Here is a 20,116-nt window from a genome sequence, read left to right on the forward strand (position 1 = left end):
CTTGAACAGTATGAAAGCTTGGTGCTTGAAACTTGTTATTTACATTGAGGGATATTTAGGAAACCACCACACCTCTATCTCCATTGGTGGAAGACTCATCTTCAACTTGAGATTCGCTGATGATATTCATGGATTGCACCAGCAGTGAACTTCAAGATCTCACTAACAGACTCTATGAAAGAGCAAGAGCATAAAGAATGGAAGTTTAAGTTCATGCAGGGTTCGCACAGACCTTGAAAAGTGCTTGAAAATCAAGGTTTATCTTGAAAAGTGCTTAAAAACGATCTAGAGTGCTTAAAAGTGCTTATTTTCAACCATAGCCTTGAGTAGTGCTTAGAAAGTGCTTGAATTTGGCTGGAAAAGTGCTTGAAACTGAAATAATAACAATTAAAAATGTTAAAAACAGATTCATTATTTCCAAGCTTTTAGATAATTTCACGTCATATTGATCCGATGATATTGATCGCTCCTCCTATCTGACCCACGCCAATTTTCGTGCGCTTTTTATCAGAACAAAGAAATTCATTTATTTCATGTAGAAGTTGTAACCTAAAATAGCTGTACACGATGCTGCAAACCGTGTCAGATGATTTACACATGTTGCAATACAACTGTCCTGATTGGGCCCTTATTTCATCAAATCTTTAAATAGAATCATATGAGGAAATTCATTTGATACTTTTGAAAATTGCAAACGTTTGTGTTTATGACTCTAATCGTCTACCCACCCATAATTTTATTTTAAAAATGGGAATTGGGCATACATGTATACGGTATTATTGAGTAATGGATAAAGATGGGAGAAGTTGCATGTATGCGATTGAGACTGTTGAAACGTATGTATCGGGGAATTTGGAGACTCGGGATAATACGATTACTACAATCAGTTATGAGTTCTCCTTGGCTTCAAACTGTAAATTGAATAATCAAACACTCAATTAAAACTCGTCCAGGTGCGGTATCCTACAGCTAGGTGCGAACACTGTTTTCTTTTATAAGCGACATTTGATCTGAACACTCATCGCGGGGTTCATATTGGTAAGCGAACACAGTGAGATGAACACCGCAGCTAGTGGCGTTTGTTTAAGTACACGGTGCCTGTACTAAGGTTAAAAATACATATTTTCATGTCTTTTCCATGAGTCCGAAGTCGTAGTTTTTTTTCAAGATTTATGACAGTTCCGATCTGTTTATACTAGCAGGTACTGGATCGGTACGGGTTTTATAATGTAAGGGAGGTAACTACTACTCATATGTTGCCAATTTGTCTACTTTTTTTGTATGCATTATGCCATTACGGTGCAGAAATATGCCAGTGAATAAGTGCATTTTTCAGAAAGGGTTGCTTTTGAAGTACCCTTGGGTTATTGACAACGCCAATTCTAAGTATGCAGAACAGATATAGAGATGTCTATTATGGGGTAATCCGCGTTGTAAAGCCACCAGAAGAGTGAACATTTAGAATACATATTCAATACAAATAACGGGTTTTGTTTTAGAATGTGTAATGCCTTTGGTCAATTACGGTACTATATCATAATGAAATATCTTACTTTTGATTAAAACAGTTGTTACGGTATCAGTGTAGTGCAGACTGTTGTAAGTCACAAAGAATGTTAAGCAAGAAGGGACCAATTTAGCGAAAAATGTTGTCAGTATTGGACACAAAAATAATATATGTATACATTTTTCAGTATGTCGGACTGAAAAAGTGCTTGAATTTGGATTTTTTTCCCTTGAAAAGTGCTTAACAAGTGCTTGAATTTCTTTGAATAAAATCTGTATGAACCCTGTCATGGTGAACAGTAGGACCAACACCAGCGCAGACATCACCATGGGAAGCCAGAAGAAGTGACCAGCTTCAAGTTCTTGGGTGCAACCCTGTCAAAGGATGGTACCAGTACCGCTGAGGTCTGAATAAGAATTGCCATGGCGACCACAGCGATGGCCAGACTGAGCAGGATGTGGACAAGCAGTTCCATCAGATTCCCCACCAAATATTGGCGCTATAAGTCCCACGTACCGTAGTCTACATCATACTACTGTGAAATCATTTATTTTTGTCAGCATGAAATTTTGTCATTTAAAAAAGAAGACTATTTCGTCAGCCCTTAAATTCACCAATTTCTGATTTAAAAAAAAAAGCTAAGGTCAATATCCCATTTGTGCTTCATGCCGGCTCATTGCTGGATACAGGTATTTGAACATAAATGTCTCCGAAGACTGCTCGGCATCTCCTACATGGAGCGCAAGACCAAAGAGTACCGGTATGTCTGGAACATGAATACAACACTTATTAATGCACAAGAGCTCTACTGGTGACCCTCAAATGGGAAAGCTGGCTTGGTTTGGACACGTCGCCAGCGTTCCCATGGATGAATTACTCTCAGTAGCACACAACAGATCTTACTTGAGGAGGATTTCTGTACGGTCGTCCCTCATTTCCCCCCAATGGCCATTCTGGTCAAGAGATTGATATTTATGATGATGATTTCAGTTTTGTTGATCTGTTCGCCCATATGTCGTCAACAAAATCTGGAGCCTGCATTAACTCAAGTGCTTAAGCTGGGTTGATTAAACTCAATAGGATTTTATAAGGCCATATGTCGAATTCCCATTAAGTTTCAGATTTTTCTATCAGATTGTGGTTGCTATGGTTACAGAAATTAGTGATATTAAAAAAACTGGATACTACAACGACTCGAAAAGAAATAAAGTTAGTTTGCTATAACTACGTTTACAGATACTATCCATCTTGTGAAAATGCAAGTAAGAAGATAATTATGCATGTTTGTTTCTTCAGACCAAAATGTTTTTTTATCCTATTACTAGATGAAAATCCATAGTATAACAACGATCGTATAAACATGAGCTTTATACTATCGCTATTTTTAGATCAGATTTAGTTTTTTTCCGAAAATTGGAGAATCTGTTTTTGTCAACAACAGAAAAACATAATCATCAAAAAATGCGATATTTGACAATTATTCATTGAAAATAGAGAGGAAATAATCGGATAAATAGAATATTGTGTGAGTTTGGGAAAAAAATCAAGTTTATCATACTCAGCACGAATCATGTTAGCGCTCGGCAAGCCTCGCGCTACATCAATTCTAAGCCTCGCATGATAAACTTGATCTTTATCCCAAACTCATATAATATTCTCTATTTATATGGTAACAGAAATAATTTTGAACTTAAATCTGCATCATGCTCAGTGATTTTTTTACCTGCAATTCCTGCGTCCTTGGCTCACAAAAACCTCTAGGGATGCAAAGTTTCGAATTATTTGAGTCCCAAAAATGCACTGAAATTTCTCAAGAAATAATATTGTTTAATTTTTGGACTCATTCTTTCAATTCGGGGACTCCTAGATTTCCAAGTTATTGAGTCCCAGGACTCGGATGAGAAAATTTGTAAAAATATCACTGATCATGCTATAACTAAAAAGTACTTTCTCTTCTAAACAAGAGTGTTGCCTTCATAAGCCTGTGTGGACTCAAATGCGTTAAGCCCCATTATCGCAGAGCAATACTATTATGCTGACTTGTATACATTTAGTTGGAAAACAAGTGTTCTATGTCACTTTCATGTGATTAATTAGTATTTTTCAATTTTTTAACATGTTCCTTTTATTTTAATACAAAATACTCTTACTTTTTTCACATTTTTACTTTTGAACCATATGGCAAACATTAATTACATCATGGCCTTCTTGTGTTTATTGCTCAAATTCTGGTTAAACCTCTTAAAGTAAGGACATTGCTTGCACTATTGCGCTTTTAACTTCCATTTAATGGAGGTAATACATTTTAGCTGTCTGGTTCATATTCTGAGAAGTATTATGAATTTTAACTCATAAAATGTCTGATTTTTTATTAATTGGAAATTAGTGTAACCTGTCTGTTATTAAATTAATGAGGCGACAAGATGACAGGGGCTTTTGAAGGATAGGACCACACACTAGCGCAGACAGTAGATTGGTCATGAATCTATCTTAATTAATGTGAAGTATTAAGTTAATATGCTTTAATGCGATGACATTGTCACATTAATGGGATAGTTGGAGCTTCACTCAGGGGAAACGGGGTTTAATCCTTGTGCATAAAAATTTAAGCCTAATCAGGGATGACACTTTCCTCTAATATTGCATTTTTATCCCCTGCCATAGGTGGAGGGGATATTGTTTTGGCGTTGTCCATCCATCTTTCCGTCCGTCCGGAGCAATATCTTGGAAGTGCTTTGGCGGATTTCATTGAAACTTGGTATGAGTATATACATGGATAAGAGGATGATGCACGCCAAATGGCATTGTACACCATCTGTTAATCACGGAGTTATGGCCCTTTGTATCTCGAAAAAATGCTTTTTTGAGTGTCAAATATAACACTTTTGTGTCCAGAAGCTTATTGGCGGGGGATATCAATTCAACGAATTTGCTTGTTCATTTCAAGATAGTCTCTTCTTAGCAAAATTCAAGTTTAGGTGAAAATTGTCATCCCTGATAAGCCTGTATGGACTGCGCAGGTTTGCAGCATGCATTAAAGCCTGTTTGTCCAGAGCAATGCTTATTTCTTCTTGTAGCAGGGATGGTTACAATCATAGGAAGTAATTCAGTTAATATCCTCATTGAATTACTCCAAGCTTTGGTACATCTACATGTTATATTACCATAATACATTTACAGTTTTCATTTTCAAGAAATAAGTTTTCATTTCATTATGAAACTATTTCATAAAACAGTGTAAAATATGCTAAGTTGGATATCTGATTTGTGGTGCTTTATTCCCACGTGTGAAAAACCCTTGATGTTAAGAGATTGTAAAGAAGTCTTGTGCAGAACTAAAGTATGGTCAGGATGCTCAGTGAATATTTACCAAAAATGTCTTAAACATTACTTTTGTTTGTTCGAGTTTGGTTTACTTGTTGTGATATGTTGGCTTTCAAAGTTATTTTTTACACTGACAGCTTAAACAATAAATCAAGCTTACAGCTGCTTCTGTTGGGAGTGATCAATCTGAATAGAATTAACATAGGAATTTTCATAGTAAGACAACTTTTAAGCTTTATTAATTTTAATGCTTATATTATATAATTATTTGCTTGAAAAATATTTCTTCTAGTTTTTAATTTATTACAATCTTGAGATAACAGGCTGTGAGTTAAATTGATGATTACATTTTTGAGCCACTTTGTTCCAATTATTAACTGAATCTGTTACTCTCACAGAGCACCGTATGACACTCAGCTTTGTTAGACCTCACAGGATTCAAATAAAGATAGAAATTTCATTAAAAACATTAAAATTGACACTGTCATGTTATAATTAGAAACGTGAGTCCATATGGAGTCCCATTGATGGAAGTGTAGTGCAAAATTGTCTTCATTTACAAGGCCACTGGCTAATCAGTGAGAAATCTAGACCCATAGGTACCAAACAACCTAATTGTGGTGTTTCATTGCAATAAAAGATGTGACAAAAGCATTTAATGTTAATTTTGATTATTTATTTTTTTGCATATTTTCATATTAATAATCTGTCACATGTCAGACAGTCATTTGTAGCTTGGGTGGTAAGGCGTTAAATGGCGTTATTTATTTGCGAGATATGTTTTTGGCGGCTCCAAATTAGCAATATCTGTCATTCAAGTTAGTAAAGCCCTGTCTTGAGCGGCACTAAAATTGAAAATCTTCACACCTATAGAAATAAGTGCAATGAATTTCACAGCCTGACAAAATTGCGTGTCAAACACTTGAAATTTGTCAGCAGTGAAAATTAACGATCATTTTTCATGAGTTTTTGTTAACTTGTCCTTGTCATTTTCCGACTCTCTATTGTAATAATTGTCAAATGATTAAATAAATGAAAACATTTTAAGGGGCGTCAAATTTAACTGCTGATAGTGCACAGAAGTGGGTTCATGTTACGTTAATAGGATAAAAACTTGACTGAACAGTTAATTATGGTGAATACAGTCTGCAGTGGTAGATTGTTATCACTTTGTGCTTTTAATTGAAACCACCATTGCAGGGTCTAATTGATGTGGTCTGATATTAAATGTAATTAAAGGAAGAATACTTTGAAGGACAGTTTGATGATAATTTATTATTCCTGTGGGTTTAAGTGTTATCAAAGTCTGCTAAGTCATGTCTTAAATAATTTGTATTCCTTTACATGTTCTGAATAGACAGTGTTCTAAAGTTGGAAATGACTATTGTGAAATACTTAATTTTTAATAGTGCTTACTATTGAAATATTTTAAGCGTTCTTAATCTCTTAGATTGTTTCTAAAGCAGAACTACATTTGTATGATGGCTGCACTGAGATTTTTTATTTCATTCCTGTGCCATTCTCCATAAAAGTTAGCATTTTAAAAACAATTTTGTGTACAAACTTAGATGTCCCATGGCATTAAGATTTAATAATAGTTTTTCTGTTTATTGCATGTTCATGTGTAAATAAGAATATACAATATCATTTGTCTTGAATTATGGAGTTGAGTCACTCTTTGGGAAAATGGGGCTTAATGAATGTGCATGAAATATTGTCCCAGATAAGCCCATGCAGTCTGTATATTAACTGATTTTAGAGTTCCAAAGATCTATTTTGGCACGCGGACACACAAACAGATTGCCCAGATCACCCGAGAGCTACGGAAGACAGCATACCATGATGCCAGGTGAGTATGTGCTCTGATACAGGGGTGACCACACCAGTTATCTGTACTGTCTATAAGAGATGTGTTCTGGAAAATCAGGGCTTAATGCATGTGGGTTTAGTGTTGTCCAAGATAAGTATGTGCAGTTGGCACAGGCTTATTAGGGATGACACTGACTGCAAGACTAGATTTAAGTTTAGCAGAGACTTTCTTAAAACTAAAAGTTCCAATCAAGGGTCAGAAGACATGTGTTGTTGCTTAAATAATAATTATAATTGCAGGTAAATGCATTATTCTAACATGGCACGCGACTTGTTTTTTATAGACAAAGAAGGACATCAAGTGTGGGTTATTCTGCAATAACTTATGGGCGGAGCTTAATGTTTCGAAAATAGTTCCGAATAATTAAGAAAATATTTCAGTAAAATGCACGTGCTCAACCCCGCTCTAAAAGAAATGTAATAAATGTAGCATGTATATAAATGTAATGAAACAACACATTGTATATTTGGTGATAAGTGGCATTACCACGCCTACAAAGAATGTTATTTGTTAGGAAAAGTAATTCAGAAAACATTTATAGCATGTCAGCTTTTCAGATGCATCAATAAACTTTACGTCATTAAGTACGATTGTTGTTTTCAATGAAAGTGACGTCATTTGCAAAATATTTATGAATGAAAATGACGTCATATGTTTGTTCAATTCAATGACGTCAATAAATAGTGAACTGTGTACTAAGAAGGGCGGAGTATTGGAAAATATAGTTCACGTCCTAAAGCTTGAACTAAATCAATCAGAATCGTGTTAGAATCGAAATAATATTTTTTTATGATGGTTTGTTGTCGAATAACCCACAGTTAGTTGTATAGATGCGTGTTATCAAATCACTCGTGCTTTGCACTCGTGATTTAATTCCTACGCATCTATACTCCTTACTGTGGGTTATTCGACAACAAACCATGATAGAAAAGTATTTTTTCTTAAATAACTGGTTTGGTAAAGTGCCGTGCTTTCTACATTGATGGATTGATAATTTCTTACAATAATTACACTATACAGTAACATGTTGCAAACATTGTACTTTAAAACGCAATACATGTATTGATTTTTCTTTAAAAAAAATCCATTAACTTAAGTGCACTCACAATTATGATTTATGAAAGATAAGCTTGTGCCCACTAATGGTGATGGTTTCAATGTCATTGCTTAGGTACAAGCTCAGATAGGATTTTAAGTAATGGACGTGTATGTCAATAAGAGATAATTCCAGCGGCCCTTAGCTTTGTATCTGCAGTCTGGGAAAACCAGACTTAAAGCATGTGAGTAAAGTGTCGTTCCAGATTAGCCTGTGAGATCTGCTTCCTTTCATTTGTTTGTTTAAGGGAATTCTCTTCTTAAAGAATTCTCATTTTTAATCAAGTTTAGGCAGAAAGTGTCGTCCCTGCGTAGCCTGCGCACTTTGCGCACATGCATTAAGTTTTTCCAGAACAAGGCCCTTTAATATTAGTAATAGAGGTGATGAGAATATTTATGACGAGTTTGTCTCACATTTTATTTTATGTTTAAAGTGTGAGGAAATAATTACCCATTTCTGTTTGTTCCAACATTACCCCTTTTTTCTATAGGATGGTGATACTGGCCAGCAGGGAATACACCTGTATCAACCCAAATGTGACGAAACTAAAAAACAAGAGCGAGGGGTGTAGAGAGAAGCTGGATGTACACATATTTTTACAATTTTGTGCTTTCCTTTATATTCGTGTTAAGGTGTTATCTTTTAGATTGGTCTTTTCATAAGGAATTGTTAATTTGTAGTCAGTTTTTAAATACATCTTTTTAAGTTTCTCTTAAAATAAAATGTAATATATAGCTTATTTAGTTGTACAAAATATATTTTACAACTTTAATTTAAAAGTTCATCGTCTGTGATTAATTAAAACCTCTAATTAGATAACTCTTTGTTTGTACAGAAAATTAAGAAAATTGTAGACTTGAGTTATTGTATTCCTTATGGGTAGATGTAGTAGATACAAACCTTAAATCTCCTCTGTTACTAGATCTTTTAACCTTATATTCCCCATACATTCAGGGTCCTGGTTGCAAGTTTAATGACCGCTCCAAGCGTGTGTTCCTGACCCAGGGTCAACTGCAGAGTGAACTGCCTACTGCCTGGGATCTGGAGGACCTGGTGTCCACCTGTACAGTCAAGAAGGTATGTGTATGACATGGTGTCCACCTGTACAGTCAAGAAGGTATTTGTAGGACCTGGTGTCCACCTGTACAGTCAAGAAGGTATTTGTAGGACCTGGTGTCCACCTGTACAGTCAAGAGGGTATGTGTACGGCCTGGTGTCTACCTGTACAGTCAAGAAGGTATGTGTATGGCCTGGTATCCACCTGTACAGTCAAGAAGGTATGTGTATGACCTGGTGTCCACCTGTACATTCAAGAAGGTATGTGTGGGGCCTGGTGTCCACCTATACAGTCAAGAAGGTATGTGTAGGACCTGGTGTCCACCTGTAAAGTCTAGAAGTTATGTGTAGGACCTGGTTTCCACATGTACAGTCAAGAAGGTTTGTATAGGATCTGGTGTCCACCTATACAATCTATAAGGTATGTGTAGGACCTGGTGTCCACCTGCACAGTCAAGAAGGTTTTTATAGGACCTGGTGTCCACACGTACAGTCAAAAAGGTTTGTATAGGACCTGTTTTTTTTTCCACCTGTAAAGTCAAGAAGGTATGTGTAGGACCTGGTGTCCACATGTACAGTCAAGAATGAATGTATTGGACCTGGTGACCACCTGTTAAGTCAAGAAGGTATGTGTAGGACCTGGTGTCCACATGTACAGTCAAGAAGGTATGTGTAGGGTCTTGTGTCCACCAGAACAGTCAAGAGGGTATGTGTAATACCTGGTGTCCACCTGTACAGTCAAGAAGGTTTGTATAGGACCTGGTGTCCAGCTGTACAGTCAATAAGCCAGTGTAGGACCTGGTGTCCACCTGTACAGTCAAGAAGGTATGTGTAGGACCTGGTGTCCACCTGTACAGTCAAGATGGTATGTGTATTACCTGGTGTCCACCTGTACAGTCAAGAAGGTATGTGTATTACCTGGTGTCCACCTGTACAGTCAATAAGGTATGTGTATGATCTGGTGTCCACCTGTGTAAGACCTGGTGTCTACCTGTACAGTCAAGAAGGTATGTGTAGGACCTGGTGTTCACTTGTACAGTCAAGAAGGTTTGTATAGGACCTGGTGTCCACGTGTACAGTCAAGAAGGTATATGTAGGGCCTGGTGTCAACCTGTTCAGTTAAGAAGGTATGTGTAGGACCTGGTATCCACCTGTACAGTCAAGAAGGTATGTGTATGACCTAGTGTCTACCTGTACAGTCAAGCGGGTATGTGTAGGGCCTGGTTTTCCCTCTGTTAAGCCAAGAAGGTATGTGTGGGACATGGTGTCCACTGTCCACCTGTACAGTCAAGAAGGTATATGTAGGGCCTGGTTTTCCCTCTGTTCAGCCAAGAAGGTATGTGTGGGACATGGTGTCCACCTGTACATTCAAGAAGGTATATGTAGGGCCTGGTGTCCACCTGTACAGTTTACCCTTTACCCCTTAGATACGTATTTTCATGCATTTGTAGTCCTTAAAAAAGTGTTTTTTATTTAGGACCCTTCTTGCTAGATTCAAGTGTTTAGGGCTTCATTTCCAATCCTTAGATACTGCTGAGTAGCAAACAGCATTTAACCTGAACAGACTGCAAGTTACTCGCAGATGGTTATGGTTTTATGCTGTTTGCACATAGCCATTTTCACTTTGCTTCTTAAGGGGGAAAGGGTTAAGAAGATATATGTAGGGCCTGGTGTGCACCTGTACAGTCAAGAAGGTATGTGTAGGGTCTGGTGTCTACCTGTACAGTCAAGAATGTATATGTAAGACCTGTTTTCCACCTGTACAGTCAAGAAGGTATATGTAAGGCCTGGTGTCCACCTGTACAGTCAAGAAGGTATATGTAAGGCCTGGTGTCCACCTGTACAGTCAAGAAGGTATGTGTAGGGTCTGGTGTCCACCTGTACAGTCAAGAAGGTATATGTAAGACCTGTTTTCCACCTGTACAGTCAAGAAGGTATATGTAAGGCCTGGTGTCCACCTGTACAGTCAAGAAGGTATGTGTAGGGTCTGGTGTCCACCTGTACAGTCAAGAAGGTATATGTAAGACCTGTTTTCCACCTGTACAGTCAAGAAGGTATATGTAAGGCCTGGTGTCCACCTGTACAGTCAAGAAGGTATGTGTAGGGTCTGGTGTCCACCTGTACAGTCAAGAAGGTATATGTAAGACCTGTTTTCCACCTGTACAGTCAAGAAGGCCTGGTGTCCACCTGTACAGTCAAGAAGGTATGTGTAGGGTCTGGTGTCCACCTGTACAGTCAAGAAGGTATATGTAAGACCTGTTTTCCACCTGTACAGTCAAGAAGGTATATGTAAGGCCTGGTGTCCACCTGTACAGTCAAGAAGGTATGTGTAGGACCTGGTGTCCACCTGTACAGTCAAAAAGGTATGTGTAGGACCTGTTGTCCACCTGTACAGTCAAGAAGGTATATGTAGGGCCTGGTGTCCACCTGTACAGTTAAGAAGGTATGTACAGGACCATGGTGTCCACCTGTACAGTCAAGAAGGTATATGTAGGGCCTGGTGTCCACCTGTACAGTTAAGAAGGTATGTACAGGACCATGGTGTCCACCTGTACAGTCAAGAAGGTATATGTAGGGCCTGGTGTCCACCTGTACAGTTAAGAAGGTATGTACAGGACCATGGTGTCCACCTGTACAGTCAAGAAGGTATGTGTAGGGTCTGGTGTCCACCTGTACAGTCAAGAAGGTATATGTAAGACCTGTTTTCCACCTGTACAGTCAAGAAGGTATATGTAAGGCCTGGTGTCCACCTGTACAGTCAAGAAGGTATGTGTAGGACCTGGTGTCCACCTGTACAGTCAAAAAGGTATGTGTAGGACCTGTTGTCCACCTGTACAGTCAAGAAGGTATATGTAGGGCCTGGTGTCCACCTGTACAGTTAAGAAGGTATGTACAGGACCATGGTGTCCACCTGTACAGTCAAGAAGGTATATGTAGGGCCTGGTGTCCACCTGTACAGTTAAGAAGGTATGTACAGGACCATGGTGTCCACCTGTACAGTCAAGAAGATCATTATTCATCTCAGATCAGTCATGGCTTACACAGTATTTGATCTTATTTTCCCTATGCATAATTATAGCCGACATCATAAGCCAAACGTGCTATGAATAATTCAAATTCTTACATTTCCATGAATGTGTGTCTAGAGTTCATGTTGCTGTATTTCAATCCATTTCTGTGTTTACCTGCAGGCCTGTCCTTACTTCGTCACCCACAATGTCATAGATCAGGCAGACATTGTCTTCTGTCCATACAACTACCTCATTGATCCACTTGTGCGGAAAAGTGTAAGTGCTAGAGAAAAATTGATACCACACACCATTGTCTCTGTAGTTTTAACCTAACTAAGAGTATTTGTGTCTGATTTAATTCTTAGTCTCAGTTGATCAAGATACACGTTTAAAATGATTACAAAAAACAGGAAACTGCAAAAATGCAAAAAATATTTTTATTATTTCAAATTACATGTAAGGGTTTTTAGGGCAGTTATTAGATTGATAATGTTTCCATCACAGTATTTTGAAGTGTAATAAGTCAAAGGGAGACAACTTCTGTGAAAAGGAAACACATTCTGTTCCAGTAGGCTAGAGCAGTCAGTAATATACAATATTTATTTGTTTTTACAAATTTGTTTTTGTCTACAGATATATTGTATGACTGTTGGCTAGCATTATTGTTTGTAATAATTGTCTAGTTATTTTGATAAATACTCTAACTAGGATGCATTGATGTATAGTGTACCACTTACCATATATTCCCATATAACTCGCCCAGGGGCCTTACATTCTCCATAGTTATCCATAGAGTTTTTAAATATTCTGAGTTTAGGTCCTTCTTAATATCCGTCTTTCCATCTGTCTCTCCGTCTGTCACTCTTTGTTTCTGCAAGATATCTTAGACAGTTATTATCAGAATTTGATCAAATACATGATGTGCAGCACCCCTAGGGTGGACATGTGTATCTTTGTCAGATATTAACGTTGAAGATTTTTTTCGATTATGTATATAGTATGTCAGTCACACTTATGATTCAAATGTATTTGTATTATGTTCACAATTGTAATTATCCAAATTATATACATTTTATATGCAGCAGGGTTGAGGGTCTACTTGTATGTCTAATCTGAATTTTATGAAACTGTATGCATGATCCCTGCAGGTTGGCCATGTGACAAACCATATCATAACAGTTTTAACTGATCTTTTTGTTTAACTTGTGTTGGGCATTTCATACTTTTATATGAAAAAAGTTGATTGTTAATTTATGTTTCATGCAACTAAAAAAGTATTGCTGATAGAGGGCTGAAACAAACATATAAATGAGCATGTAAACTTTCAAACTTGCACAACTCCATAATTAAGTTGGCATGCTATCGATACAAATGGATTTTTTGTTGTGTCTTGCTTAACTCAAAAGTATTGAGGGCTGAAACTTTGCAAACCTAAAAACCAGTGTTTAAACTTCTGCATTTTCATATTTTTGCATTTTTTCCTAACAAGTGGAATTCTTCAGACAAAAGTGGAACAGAAGGCATCTTTGACACAGGAACATGTTTCTAGTTCATTTTGGTTTCATGCAAATAATCTTGCTCAATTTATGCACTTGATTTTCATTAATCATCATCATCAAAAAAACTTGACTTTATAACACTTAAAATGATAAAATTCATTTGAAATTGTTGTCAAAAACAAATAACTTTAAACAAAACAATTATTATTTATTGTCCACTACCGGTTCACCGGAGGGGACTTATGGTTTGCGCACTGTGTGTCCGTCAGTCCCTCAGTCCGTCAGTCTGTGAGTCTGTCGCACTTTTCTGGATCCTGCAAAACTTTAAAAGTTCTTAATAATTTTTCATGAAACTTGAAACATGGATAGATGGCAATAAGGACATTATGCACGTCATTTCATTTTGTTCTTACATTGTACGTAAACAATTCTGGTTGCTATGGTAACACATATAAAAAATAAATTCTTTCTGACAATGGTGGAGCTGGTAGGGGAAATACATTGCTTGGCAATAGTCTTGTTCAGAAATCAAACAACTGTAGCCTCAATATTTTGCCATACAATTGTTCATTCTGACTCTGCATATTTTCCTAATAGCATAGGGATAGTTTTTACACGCTGTTTTCAAAATCAAAGAAACCCCTGATGCCATATTGTTCACCTATTGTTCACAGATGTTAATCAGTGATGCCATATTAATTACATATTGTTCAGAGGTGTAAATCAATGATGCCATATTTATGACATATTGTTCACATATGCTCAGAGATGTAAATCAATGATGCCATATTTATGCCTTATTGTTCATCTAGTGTTTACAGATGTAAATCAGTGATGCAATATTTATGACATATTGTTCATCTATTGTTCACAGATGTAAATCAATGATGCCATATTTATGCCATATTGTTCACATATTGTTCATAGCTGTAGATCAATGAAGCCATATTTAAACATATTGTTCACCTATTGTTCACAGATGTAGATCAATGATGACATATTTATTTCACATTGTTCACCTTTTGTTCCCAGATGGATATCAATTATGACATATTTTCTACATATTGTTCACATATTGGTCCCAGATGTAGATCAATGATGCCATATTTATACCATATTGTTCACCTATTGTTCAGAGATGGAGAACAATGATGCCATATTTTTTAAATATTGTTCAATTATGGTATCAAGATAAAGATCAATGATGCCATAAATATGACATAATGTTCATCTATTGTTCACAGATGTAGATCAATGGTGCCATATTTATGACATATTATTCATCTATTGTTCACAGATGTAGATCAATGGTGCCATATTTATGACATATTGTTCACATATTGTTCACAGATGGAGATCAATGATGCCATATTAATGACATATTGTTCACAGATGTAGATCAATTATGCCATATTATGACATTGTTCACCTATTGTTCACAGATTGAGATCAATGATGCCATATTGTTCACCTAATGTTCACATATGCAGATCAATGATACCATATTATGACATAATGTATACCTATTGTTCACAGATGGAGATCAATAATGCCATATTATGACATTGTTCACATAGTGTTCACAGATGGAGATCAATGATGCCTTTTTGTTTACCTATTGTTCACAGATGTAGATCAATGATGCCATATTGTTCACAGATGTAGATCAATGATGCCATATTATGACATAATGTACACCTATTGTTCACAGATGAAGATCAATGATGCCATGTTATGACATAATGTACACCTATTGTTCACATATGTAGATCAATGATGCCATATTATGACATAATGTACACATATTGTTCACAGATGTAGATCAATGATGCCATATTATGACATTGTTTATCTATTTCTCACTGATGGAGATCAATGATGCCACAGTGTTCACATATTGTTCAGAGATGTAGATCAATGATGCCATATTTATACCATATTGTTCACCTATTGTTCACAGATGTAGATCAAATGTGACATATTTATTACACATTTTTCACCTATTGTTCCCAGATGGATATCAATGAGAACATATGTATGACATATTGTTCACATATTGTTCCCAGATGTAGATCAATGATGCCATATTTATACCATATTGTTCACCAATTGTTCAGAGATGGAGATCAATGATGCCATATTATTTACATATTGTTCACCTATTGTTCCAAGAGGGAGATCAATAATGCCATTTTTTTTACAATTGTTCACATATTGTATCAAGATTAAGATCAATGATGCCATATTTATGATAAATTGTTCATATATTGTTCACAGATGTAGATCAATGATGCCAAATGTTTGACTTATTGTTCACCTATTGTTCACAGATGTAGATCAATGATGCCATATTAATGACATACTGTACACCTATTATTCAAAGATGGAGATCAATGATGCCATATTAATTACATATCGTTCACCTATTGTTCACATATGTAGATCAATGATGTCATATTATGACATTGTTCACCTTTTGTTTACAGATGTAGATCGATGATGCCATATTGTTCACTTATGTAGATCAATGATGCCATATTATGACATATTGTACACTTATTGTTCACAGATGGAGATCAATGATGCCATATTATGACATTGTTTACCTATTGTTCACAGATGTAGAACAATGATGTCATATTTTTCACATATTGTTCACATATGTAGATCAATAATACCATATTATGACATTGTTCACCTATTGTTCACAGATGGCGATCAATGATGCCATATGGTTTACCTTTTGTTCACAGATATAGATCAATGATGCCATATTTATGACATATAGTAAACCTATTGGTCACAGATGCAGATCAGTGATGCCATATTTATGACACATTGTTCAACTTTTGTTCAGAGATGTAGATCAATGATGTCATATTTATGACATTTTGTTCACCTATTGTTCACAGATGGAGATCAATTATGCCATATTATGATATGGTTCACCTATTGTTGACAGATGGAGATCAATGATGCCATACTGTTTACCTATTGTTCACAGATGTAGATAAATGATGCCATATTGTTTACCTATTGTTCACAGATGTAGATAAATGATGACATATTGTTCATATATTGTTCACAAATATAGATAAATGATGCCACATTGTTCACCTATTGTTCACATATATTGATAAATGATGCCATATTGTTCACATATTGTTCACAGATGGAGATAAATGATGCCATATTGTTCACCTATTGTTCACAGGTGTAGATAAATGATGCCATATTGTTCACCCATTGTTCACAGATGGAGATCAATGAATGTCATATTAATGACATATTGTTCACATATTGTTAACAGATGTAGATCAATGATGCCATATTTATGCCAAATTGTTCACCTATTGTTCACAGATGGAGATCAACTTGAAGGATCAGATTGTGATTCTAGATGAGGCTCACAACCTAGAGGACTCGTCCCGTGATGCAGCCAGTGGCAGTATAACCACTGAGCAGATCTCCAGTGCCATACACAACCTGCAGGAACTATGTGAGTCTACTGCCTTCATAAACCATACACATCACAAACAGTAATAGCACAAGGGTGCAAACCATGTGTATTGGTGTTAATTATGTACTTAGTGATAATTTGACTTAATTTATGTGTTTTTCCACCATTAAATACAAGCCACTAGTTAATTCTATATTAAACAGTGTGAAATAAGTTTCTTTATTCTATATCCAATAAATTCATCCAATCGGCATTCTTCATATGTACCACGTGACCGTCCAATATATTCCAGTATTGGATCCAAAAAGTCTGTATTTTTTCCATATTGGACAGTTGAGTACAAGTGCACTAAGCAAATGTTTTATAACGATAAAAGCCGTTATGGAGAAAAAGTATCCAAATGTACTATAACCGACTCACACTGGCGCTTGTCTTGAAATTAGCATAGATGCAATTAAAGCATTTTTAAATCAAAATTAAAATGAAACAGGAGCTGAAGAAAGGGATATAGAATAAAAAGTTTATGAGACGTTTAAACTGTACAATACGTGATATATTTGGACTCGCACACAGTTTGAAGTCATATTGGACTCGCCTAACGGCTCGTCCAATATGACGTCAAACTGTGTGCTCGTCCAAATATATCTCCGTATTGTACAGTGAAACGTCTAATAACCTATAAGTATTCACTATTCAATGTCTATTCAAGTGAACAACCATTATGTGAAATGCATCATCAATATGAGTAACATTCCAAGCAAATTTGGGAACAATCTCTTCAATGTTTAAAGACACTCAATTACGTTGAATTGTGTAAGTATCGATGTGCGTTTTAAAAAAAAAGTATGATTTGTATTTGTTAAAGCGTAAATGTACAGATTTCAAATAACATTTTGTTTTCAATTTTGATTTTATTTGTTTATTGTTAAGCCGTATACATGTATAATCAGTTGAATACTTCATGACTATGTTTTTCCGATGTAAAGTATCTCACTAGATTATGTGACATGCATTTAACTCGCCTTGCGTGCTCATGGAATAAAACATCACACAATCATCTCATGCAATTAACCCACCTGAACATGAGAGTTATGTAATATATCCAACATAGACAAAAAAGTACACATTTGATAATATTTCATTCACTTTTGTATTGATGTATATTGTCATGTAGTAATTGAATGTTAATTGTTTGGATTTCAGTAGAGAACAATGTGAAGTTTCCTGAGCATCTCAAGATAAGGAACATGGTAAAAGAATTTCACAGTTTAACAAAATCATCTGTTTGAGAAATGAATTTTGATGTGTTTCATCAATAAATATACATTACGGCAACAGGATTTGTATGAAATCAAGAAATGATGGATTTCTTACCAAACTGGCAAAACAAATTGTTCACTTAAACAAACATCACGGGGTTTCGCATGAATCACAAACATGCGTAGTCTGGACATATAATATGATGTATTTGAACTACTATTAAGCATGTTTCAATAGAGACTTGTTTTGAGAAAACTGGGCTTAATGAATGTGTATAACATATGTTCCCAGTTTAGCCTGCCCAGGGATTAAACTTTCTACTTTGTTGGTATTTTTCGTTAAAAGGAAGTCTTTTCTGAGCAAATCCAGTTTAGGCAGAAATGTGCATCCCTGATAAGCCTGTTTGTATCGTGCATAGGCTAATCTGGGACTAAATGTCATGCAAATGAGTCACGTTCTGAGAAAACTGGGCATAATGCATGTGCGTAAAGTGTCATCCCAGATTAGCCTGTGCAGTCCGCACAGGCTAATCAGGGACGACACTTTCCGCCTAAACTATATTTTCGGTAAGGAGGGACTTCCTTGAAACTAAAAATACCATAAAAGCAGACTGCACAGGCTAATCTGGGACGACACTTTACGCACATGCATTAAGCCCAATTTTCTCAGAACACGACACAAATGTATAAGCCCAGTTTTCCCAGAACAAGGCTCATTGGAAGTTTGATTTTGTTCATCAGTGAATGTATTAAATAATTACCTTAACAGTCTATAGAATTGAAAAGGACCTACATTGTAAGTTTAAATTCCAGTTGGACTTCTTTGTCTATGAGTCCTCATTTGTTAATGTATTTGGGGCACATCATGTAATAGAAGAACTGTTTCTGCTCAATCACTTTGGATTAGAGATTAATTTTGAGCTGTGCTGCGCTATTCCGCAGGTTTGAAGCACTGAATATCCCTTTTTGAAACCATAAATAGCCACTGGCCCTTATAGATAACAGTATTTATACAATTGTTAGTTTAGATATCTGCAAAGACAGCACTGTTATTTTTTATTACTATGCTTCTGATGTCCCCGACCACTATAGTGGGGGACATATTGTTTTTGTCCTGTCTGTTGGTTTGTTGCTTTGTTTGTTTGTGCGAACTTTAACGTTTAACATAACTTTTGCAATATTGAAGATAGCAACTTGATATTTGGCATGCATGTGTATCTCATGGAGCTGCACATTTTGAGTGTTGAAAGGTCAAGGTCATCCTTCAAGGTCAAAGGTCAAATATATGGGGACATAGTGTTTCACAAACACATTGTTTGTTTTTAATTATTTTGTCCATTATAGTGCTCAATCAACAGTGGGTTTGTTGGTTTTTAACTTTTTTGAAACCTCACCGATATTGGCCCTTTTCCCTGAAGGTTTAACCCTCTCTGTTGTTGATTTTTTTTCAAACTATCCATTTTAAAGCAAAATTGTCTTAATATTGAATAATTAATTACAAATACATTTGTAAATATTTTACTAGTTAAACAACTTTATAAATATATTTACCAGAATAAATAGATTCACATGTTTAAGTGATGCGAATTCCTCACAAGTGATAATAGACCATATCAATTTGTTGCTCAACAACACCAGGCTTCACAACTGGTTTGCGAATGAAGTGAAACATGCGATTTTGAATTGTTATGGTTACATGTTGGCTATGGCATTATTCCAAGAAGGGGCTAAATGGAGAAAAAAACTTTCTAAATGAAAAAAGTAAATAGAGACAGGCATCATATAATTTTTCTTGTAGGAATGAGTGAAATGCGTGTTCCCATCAAGGAAAGAGAAAACAAATTTCGATACAACAGCAAATATTTATCGGAAATGTACACAGTAGATGTATGTCATGTAAAAAAGTCATTGTAACTTGGAGTTAAGTGTACTTGCAAAGAATAAAAAAAGTTAACCATATTATTGTTCAAAGAAAGAAAAAGAGAAACAATGTTTTATTTATATGTAAGCTGATCTGCTTGTAACCCAATGAGT

At 35.9% G+C, this 20,116-nt stretch overlaps 1 protein-coding gene across 6 annotated transcripts in view; it reads left to right on the top strand.

The window, feature by feature from the left end:
• LOC127840121 (Fanconi anemia group J protein homolog) overlaps positions 1-20,116 on the top strand; it is an 85,642-nt gene that overhangs the window by 17,198 nt on the left and 48,328 nt on the right. For all 6 annotated transcript variants that reach the window (XM_052368605.1, XM_052368590.1, XM_052368614.1 and 3 more), the window contains 6 exons: positions 6,591-6,680; positions 8,288-8,381; positions 8,752-8,874; positions 12,045-12,140; positions 16,727-16,862; positions 18,027-18,073. In XM_052368605.1, the coding sequence (XP_052224565.1) occupies positions 6,591-6,680; positions 8,288-8,381; positions 8,752-8,874; positions 12,045-12,140; positions 16,727-16,862; positions 18,027-18,073 (586 nt within the window). The remainder of the gene's footprint in view (positions 1-6,590; positions 6,681-8,287; positions 8,382-8,751; positions 8,875-12,044; positions 12,141-16,726; positions 16,863-18,026; positions 18,074-20,116) is intronic.

Source organism: Dreissena polymorpha, chromosome 1, assembly GCF_020536995.1.
Source record: "Dreissena polymorpha isolate Duluth1 chromosome 1, UMN_Dpol_1.0, whole genome shotgun sequence".
In the NCBI taxonomy this organism is placed as follows: domain Eukaryota; kingdom Metazoa; phylum Mollusca; class Bivalvia; order Myida; family Dreissenidae; genus Dreissena; species Dreissena polymorpha.